The sequence below is a fragment of the Dipodomys spectabilis genome, unplaced genomic scaffold (assembly GCF_019054845.1).
Source record: "Dipodomys spectabilis isolate Male_0828 unplaced genomic scaffold, ASM1905484v1 ptg000043l, whole genome shotgun sequence".
NCBI lineage: Eukaryota > Metazoa > Chordata > Mammalia > Rodentia > Heteromyidae > Dipodomys > Dipodomys spectabilis.
The window spans coordinates 7891139-7900000 of record NW_024870720.1 but is presented as its reverse complement, the minus strand read 5'-3'; the positions used below and the strand labels follow the sequence as shown (position 1 = coordinate 7900000).

Genomic DNA, 8862 nt, shown 5'->3' with positions numbered 1-8862 from the left:
TGGTAGAGCGCTAGCCTTGAGCTGAAGAGCTGAGGGACAGCGCCCAGGCCCAGAGTTCAGGCCCCACGACCGGACCCAAAAATAAATAAATGAATAAATAAATAAATAAATAAGTAAATAAAAAGAGAAAATAAAAAAAGAAATAGTCTCTCTGAAGAACTGGTGGAAACGGGGTTCTGTTAGGTAGAGGGCAGGGGAAGGCCCTAATATAGTTGTTTGGTATCCTTATGGGAGGGAGAAATTTGGGGTGGAGACAGACACCCCAGGATAACACCATGTGGGATGGAATCGAGACTAGAGTGTAAGTGCTGTGAACCAAGGCGCACAAAGGATGGTGGGCAGCAGCCAGAGCGGGGAAGGAAGGTGTTCTCCTTGAGAAACTGCAGAAAGAACAGACCCCTGTCAGCACCTCCCTTTGGCCCTCGTAGCCTCGGGAGCTGTGAGACAATACATTGTGGTGGTTTGAGTCACTCGTGGGTGGCAGCTGGTTCTAGTACCCGCCAGCAGGGCCTCGGGTGCTGATGGAATGTGAAGATAAATAAACGTTCCTAGTCTTGGTAGCCAAGCTCTGGAAAAAGCCAATCTCTGGACCTTTTGGTGGCTTGTTGTTGTTGTTTGTTCTTTGCACGGTGCTTTTGTTTGTTGCTTATTTTGTCTTTTTGTTGGTCTTGCAGCGTGCACTCAGGGCGTAGAACTGTCCCTGTGCTGCTTTTTGCTCAAGGCTAGAGCTCTACCACATTCAAGGTTAGTGCTCTACCACAGCTCTAATTCTGGTCTGTGTGTGTGTGTGTGTGTGTGTGTGTGTGTGTGTGTGTGTGTGTGTGTGTGTGTGTGTGTGTGTGTGTGTGTGTGGTAGTTAATTGGAGATAAGAGTCTCACAGACTTTGCTGTTTAGGCTGCTTTGAATGGTGATCCTCAGATCTTAGCCTCCTGAGTAGCTAGGATTACAAGCTTGAGCCACTGGTGCCCAGCTGAAATTTTTTATGTATAGATAAAGCATTGGCTTTTATTAGTGACTCCTATTGGCTTCCTTCTCTCTTCCCCTTTCTCACATATTAACTTTAATACCCTGGACTTTATTATTTCCATATTTTTCTCCATGATAGTCATATTCATATACACATTTGGGTTGTCACAGTTCATTTGACAAAATTATGATCGTATAAGTATTTTGTATATCTCTCTTTTATTAACAAAACCTAGTGGAATTTCTGATTCAATCAATAAAGCTTTAAACTACTCTTTTTAGTGACCATGTAATAATCCACCCTGTAAATCCATCATACTTCTATTTCTACAAGCTAGATATCCAGAAAAGTGATTTCCATGGCAAAGGATTTATTTTTAATTATTTATTTATTTATTTATTTATTTTTGTTGGTCGTGGGGCCTGAGCTCTGGGCCTGGGCGCTGTCCCTCAGCTCTTCAGCTCAAGGCTAGCGCTCTACCACTTGAGCTATGGCACCACTTGTGGCTTTTTCTGCTTATGTGGTGCTCAGGAATCGAACCCAGGGCCTCATGCTTCCAACGCAAGCGCTCTACCATTGAGTCACCTTCCCAGTCCCTATTTTTAACAATTTTTAAATGTTAAGCTGCTTTCAAAAAATGTTCTTCACATTTTCCCCAGTGGGGTCTGAGAGGAGTCCTCACCTCTCTGCAGTTCCCAACTGCCACGCCTATGTCATTAGGATCTTTTTAAACATTTGCCAGCCAGCTGGGTTAAAAAAAATCACATTCCACTGATTTGCACTTCCTGAACTACTGTGTCCTTTAGCAGACTGTATGGTGGAGGGTTTTGTTGTTGTTGTTGTTGTTGTTGGTCATGGGGCTTGAACTCTGAGCCTGCCTGGGCGCTGTCCCTCAGCTCTTCAGCTCAAGGCTAGCGTCCTACCACTGGAGCCACAGTGCCACTTCCAGTTTTCTGAGTGGCTTATTGGAGGTAAGAGTCTCACAGACTTTCCTGCCTGGGCTGGCTTTGAACCGTGATCTTCAGATCTTAGCCTCCTGAGTAGCTACGATTACAGGCATGAGCCCCTGGTGCCCATAAAACTGTATGGTTTTAATTGTTTTGTTTTAGCCATATGAGTTTTTTTTCCCCCTAAATTATCTTCTTATTTTTAATTGTTCTTAAGTGGGTAGTATATTCTTTTTTTGTAGTTGTTTACTCTCAGTGCTTACAAATATAATGTTGGGAGTATTAATGATACATTCCAATCTATCATTTCTCATTTAATTCTTTTTTAATGTATTTTTTTTAATTGTGAAAATACTGTAGAGAGGGGTTACAATTACATGGGCAAGATATCTCATTTAATTCTTTATTAAATAGTTTCATTCTACCTTTTGTCACATAAATTGGGGCATGGTGTAAAGTAGCCAATAGCCAATATATTTGTCTTTTCTTTCTTTTTTTTGGGGGGGGGGTCTGGTTGTGGGGCCTGAACTCTGGGCCTGGACGCTGTCCCTCAGCTCTTCAGCTCAAGGCTAGCGCTCTACCACTGAGCCACCTTCCCAGCCCTTGTCTTTTCTTTTTAGCTTCTGAATTCTGGTATAATTTTGGCTTGATTTTGGATTTTTCTTTTTTTCTTTTTGGCCAGTCCTGGGGGCCTGGGCACTGTCCCCAAACTTCTCTTTGCTCAAGGCTAGCACTCTACCACTTGAGTCACAGCACCATTTCTGGCTTTTTCTGTTTATGAGATACTGAGGAATCAAACCCAGGACTTCATGCATGCTAGGCAAGCACTCTACCACTAAGCCACAATCCCAGCCCTTTTCTTTTTGTTTTAAGACTGGATCTCACTATATAGTGCTGACAGTCTTCAAACTCACAATCTTGCTGTCTCTATCTCCCAAGTACTGGTATTACAGGCATGAACCACTGTCGGTTAGTTTCTGTGTGTGTGTGTGTGTGTGTGTGTGTGTGTGAATTGGTTTTTGTTTGCTTGATTGTTCATTTTGTGTTTTGTTTTGCAGGGCTGGGGATCTAACCCAGGACCCTGGGTATGCTCATCAGGTTCTCTACTGCTATAGCTCAGCCCCTCATTTCTAATTCTTCATAAAGCAATGCTGTCTCCTAGATTTTCTCACAGAATTTATGTTTAGATTTTGTTTTTACGGGTAAGTCTTTAGCCAATCTCAAGTTAATTTTAGCATTTATGTTACTCAAAGTCCTGATTTGATTTGATTGTGGGATTTGTCTTTTTATTTTCCTCAAACTAAATGACTCCCATTTTTCTATATTACCTTTCCACGTCAGCTGACATTAATTTTTAACTTATCTGTTCATTACACTGAATTTTTTTTTTTTTTTTTTGCCGGTCATGGGGCCTGAACTCTGAGCCTGGGTGCTGTCCCTCAGCTCTTCAGCTCAAGGCTAGCGCTCTACCACTGGAGCCACAGCGCCACTTCTGGCTTTTTCTGTTTATGTGGTGCTGAGGAATCGAACCCAGGGCCTCATGCATGCAAGGCAAGCGCTCTACCGCTGAGCCACCTCCCCAGCCCTACACTGAATATTTATTTTTTTTTGGTTGATTCTTTGCCCCATTCCAATTTGACCTGCTTACCATGATCTTCACTGTCTTCTCAAGCAAGAACCTTCACAATCTTCTCATGTGTTTTCTTTGGCTCTTGGTGTTGGTTTGTCCACACGTAACGTGGATTCAAGGTCTCAGATGAAGGAAGTGCCTAGCTCATCCAGTCTGAGTCCCGGCAAGCCAGCTCTATCTCTAACCATCAAACATCCAGGATCTATGGTTAGATCCCTTCCATGATAGAGACCCTGATTGCTCCAGGGCGCTCAGACCCCCAGGAGAGGAGCCCAGTCTGTGAAGGTAGTTACTTTTCCAGCCAAGAAAACAGTTGACACTACTAGGGTGAGCACAAGGACATTTCTTCCTATTGGAAAAGAATACACACACACACACACACACACACACACACACACACACACACACACTTCTAATCTATATTAAGGAAGTTGGGTTTTATCCTGTAGGCATCTAGTTTGTCAATTTTTTTTTTTTGGGGGGGGGATCTGGTCATGGGGCCTGAACTCTGGGCCTGGGCGCTGTCTCTCAGCTCTTCAGCTCAAGGCTAGCGCTCTACCACTTGAGCCACAACGCCACTTCCGGCTTCTTTTTGCTTATGTGGTGCTGCAGAATCGAACCCAGGGCCTCATGCATGCAAGGCAAGCACTCTATCACTGAGCCACTTTCCCAGCTCTAGTTTGTCAAAATTTTTAAGAGGAAGAATTACAAGAATTGGCATTGGTACAGAAGGAAGACAGAATCCAGGGGCCAGAAACTACAAATAGGTAGCTCACTTAGAATACTATTACAACAGCAAAGACAGCAAAGACCAGAAATGAGCCCCTTGTCGGGACCAGGAAGAAGACTTGATTTGAAAAATATTTAACAGTAAAAGAACATTTAATTGTAAAAGGGCAGGGTTATTGGATAAGGATTGAGAATGATTTAAGTGCCTGATTCCTAGCCTGGATAATGGAGTTGATGGTGAATCACTTAACAAAACTGCTTGAGGTGGCTGTGTCCATCGTGAGCTTGGTTTGGGCCATAGTGAATTTGAATCCCTGTGAGGCATTTAATGAATGTCTGAGTAGAAGACTGTAGGATTTGAAACTTGATCTACTGATCCAGGATAGACAGATGATTTGGAGAAATGTCAGGAGGGGCGGGGGAATAACGGCCATGAGTGAGGAAAGCTGGGGGTACAGCACCCAGACACCAACCCTTACCAAAAAACAAAAGACTGGAGCCTGTGGCTCAGTGGTCATGGTCAAAGGCTGGGATTACACACACACACACACACACACACATTGTAATAACAGAGGAGGAGGAAGTGATCAGCCATTTGGCACACTTTCCCTAGACTGCTGTGTTTGGTATTCAGTAAGCCCAGGGAGGAGTCTGGGGGAAAGAGGGGGCATATTCCCCCATGTCCTTACCTACTGGGTAAGTGGCCTGCGTTCAGTTAGAGCTCATTGTCCCTTGTCCTGGCGTCAGGTCACTATGCCCTCCCACTGCCGCTCAGGTCTCTGAGTGGTCAGAGTTCTGCTTTGTCAAGCCTGTCTATGGCTTCCTTCCCAACCTTGCTGGGATTGGTCTATCCTGTCCTGCAAGAACCCCGGATGGTATCCTAAGGAGCCTTGGCTGAGAAGAGCTCAGAGATGGGAACACAAAGGCCGAGGGCTTTTATTTTGTAGGGTTGGAGAAGCTTATGAAGTCTTAACAGCTAGGTCATATTTCAAAAGGTGTAACCTGAGAGGAGGAAGATGGAGGTTCTTTGCTAGGCCTAGAGGCTGTAAGTGACCCACAGCCATTGCTTCACACAGCCACAACCTGTGTTTCCAGTTTGCCTGTCCATTTGCCAGGGTTGCCTGTGGCTATGTTGGCAAAGCTAAGCCCTTAGCTGATGGAAAAGTAGACAAGAGACACCCAGAAAGGGCAAAGGTCAGGACCTCAAGAAATGCATGAATATCTCAGGACACTAATAAGCAATGTGATTTGTAGCTCTTCCAAATTTACCAGGCTCTGAATAACCAGGACCTGCTTACCTTGCTAGGATTGACCTTTCCTCTCTCCCTTCCTTCCTCTTCCTCCTCCTCCTCCTCTTTTTTCTTTTTTCTTTCTTTTTTATTTTTTTGTTGGTCATGGGGCGTGAACTCTGGGCCTGGGCGCTGTCCCTCAGCTCTTCAGCTCCAGCTACAGCACCACTTCCTGTTTTCTGAGTGGTTTATTGGAGATAAAAGTCTAATGGACTTTCCTGCCAGGCCTGGCTTTGAATTGTGATCCTCAGATCTCAGCCTCTTGAGTATCTAGGGTTACTGGTGTGAGCCACTGGCCCCAGCTCCTCTCTTCTCATTCCTCCTCCTCCTCCTCTTCCTCTTCCTCCTCCCCTTCCTTCCTCCCTTCCTCCCATCCTTCCTTCCTTCTTCTTCCTTCCTCTTCCTTCCCTCCTTCCTTTTTTTCTCTTTCTTTCTTTCTTTCTCTCTTTCTTTCTTTCTTCCTTTCTTTTTCTTCTTCCTGCTTCCTCTTCCTCCTCCTTACTCACTCTCTCTCTCCCTCTCCCTCTTTCTCAAGACTGGAGTTTGAATTCAGGGCTTCATTAGGCAAGCACTCAACATCTTGAGCCACACCTCCAGCCTCTTTTGCTTTAGCTGATTTTTCAGATAGGGTCATGCTAATCTTGCCCAGGCTAAACTTGGAGCTTGATCCTCCCTTTCTGCCTCTGGTATAGCTGGGATTATAAGCTATGTGCCACCGTGCCCAGCCCAGGTTTGACTCTTGCATCTCTCTTGGTCCCTGACTTGACTGTGGCTCTGCCTTGCAGGCATCTTTTCTCTTTTGCCAGTTGTAAAATAATAAGCTTTTCCTGCCCTTGAGTTTCCTCCCTTCTAAGAATGCTAATTCCTTCTCACCCCTACATCTCTCTGGAACACCACTCCCTCAGCTGGTCACAGCAAGCTAAGCACCAAGTCCTGCCAATTCAAGGTCATGCTTGCTTTGTGACCAACAGTCATTTCCATTTTCTTCTTCCTTCTGTCTTGGGTGTCAGGCCTTCATCATCACATTACAACAGATCCCTGCTTCCTTTTTTCAACAATAAATTAATTGCTACCTATAGTCTTATTTTCTATTTTTATTTATTTGTTTGTTTGTTTGTTTATAGTCAGTCGTGGGGCCTGAACTCTGGGCCTGGGCGCTGTCCCTCAGCTCTTCAGCTCAAGGCTAGCACTCTACCAGTTGAGCCACAGAGCCACTTCCAGTTTTCTGGTGGTAAATTGGAGGTAAGAGTCTCATGGACATTCCTGCCCGGGCTGGCTTTGAACCAAGATCCTCAGATCTCAGCCTCCTGAGTAGCTAGGATTACAGGCATGAGCCACTGGTGCCCAGCTTATAGTTTTACTTTTGAAACACAAATCTGACTCTACCACTCCCTTGCTTAAAAACCTGTGTGTCTCAGAGATTTCTCTGATTGAAGTTAAAAATTTTTGCATGACTCAGCAAGACCTGCTCAGTCTAGCTCTAGACAAATCTATCTTGAGATGTAAGAAATCTGAACTATGGAAAAGTTATACACACAATTGGATAGTTCTGTGCTAGCATAATGTTTAACCAGGTGCTAGTAATTCACGCCTATAATTCTAGCTACTCAGGAGACTGAGATTCTTGAAGATCGAAGTCCAAAGCCAGCCTAGACAGGAAGGCTGTGAGAGACTAATCTCTAATTAACTACCAAAAAAACCAAAAGTGGAGCTGTGGCTCAAGTGGTAAAACACTAACTTTAAGCAAAGAAGCCAGGAACAGCACCCAGACCCTGAGTTCAAGCTTTGGTACTGCTATTCACATACCTAAAAGAAAAACATGTTTTGTGACTGGTAGCATGGCCCAAGTGTTAGAATGCTTTCCTATCAAACATGGGGCCTTGAATTCAAACCACAGCATCCCTAAACACAAAATAAAAGCCGGCATTAATACAGACTGAAGGAAAATGCACAAGGTCCTGAGTTCAAACTCCAGTGCTGCCAGAAAGATAAAAAATATTGATTTCAGGGCTGGGAAGGTGGCTCAGTGGTTGAGCACTTGCTTTGCATGCATGAGGCCCTGGGTTCGATTCCTCAGTACCACATTAGCAAAAAAGAAAAAAGCTGGAAGTGGAGCTGTGGCTCAAGTGGTAGAGCACTAGCCCTGAGCTGAAGAGCTGAGGGACAGTGCCCAGGCCCAGAGTTCAGGCCCCATGCCGGACCCCTCCTCCCCCACAAAAAATATTTATTTCAAGGGGAAAATAAAAAGCACAGACAATAGAACTTTCTCTTTTCTTTTCTTTCTTTCTTTTTCTTTTTTTCTTTTTTGTTGGTCATGGGGCCTGAACTCTGGGCCTGGGCGCTGTCCCTCAGCTCTTCAGCTCAAGGCTAGCGCTCTACCACTTGAGCCATAGAACCACTTCTGGCTTTTTTCTGCTTATGTGGTGCTGAGGAATCGAACCCAGGGCCTTATGCATGCAAGGCAAGTACCTACCACTGAGCCACCTTCCCAGCCCCAATAGAACTTTCTAAGTTTTGTATGTAAAACAATCTGGCTGGAAACAACATTGGAGGGGACCAAAGACATTTTACTGAGTTTTCCCCCAATATCACATGCTAATTACTAATCGGCTCTTGCTATGATCAAAATAGTCATCACGAACACCATAATGAAAAAAATCCACATGAAGAAGCGGTCTATAACTTTTGCCACCTTCTTCCATTCGCTGCCTCTGGAGTTGGTGGCCTTGTGGTCTTTGAGGCACTTGACGATGTACTCGATGTTTCTGGTCAACCCCTCATACCTCGGACAGAAGCTATCTCTGTCCTGCAGGGTCTCACCCTGGCACCTGAGGTCATTCTTTAAGAGTCTGGTCACTTCTTTCTTTCTGGAAAGATCTTTGTTCCTGGCTGTCTTGAGGTTAGACTCTGGGAGTTTGCTATAGACCTTGGTGAGGTGGTCAGGCTCCTGGGGGTGGCGCGGTCTGAGGCAATTCTCACCCACATCGTACACGAACAAGATCCTAGCCATGTGCTTCAAGATGACCACGCGGGCCCAGTGCGGCACGGGCCGGGCCTCAGCCCCGCAGAAGTGGATGTTCATCACCATGATGGTGAGGGCGGTGGAGGCTGTGATCAGTGCCATGGTGGCTATGTAGTATTTGCCTGGAATGAAAGGAAGTTCAGCTGTTAGTTGTAACGCAGACATAGTCTGCATCTTTCCTACGGAAGGGGTCTATTCTGTGGTCTCTAGGGTAGCCTTGAACTCAGGGCCTGGGCACTGTTGTCACCGAGTTACAGCTCCACTTCCAGCTTCTTTG

The 8862-nt window shown here is 45.2% G+C and overlaps 1 protein-coding gene across 4 annotated transcripts in view; it reads right to left on the bottom strand.

The window, feature by feature from the left end:
• Positions 1-8103: 8103 nt before the first annotated feature.
• Positions 8104-8862, bottom strand: part of Chrna9 (cholinergic receptor nicotinic alpha 9 subunit) — a 60773-nt gene continuing 60014 nt past the window's right edge. For all 4 annotated transcript variants that reach the window (XM_042678200.1, XM_042678199.1, XM_042678198.1 and 1 more), the window contains one exon: positions 8104-8707. In XM_042678200.1, the coding sequence (XP_042534134.1) occupies positions 8166-8707 (542 nt within the window). In that variant the 3' untranslated portion in view covers positions 8104-8165. The remainder of the gene's footprint in view (positions 8708-8862) is intronic.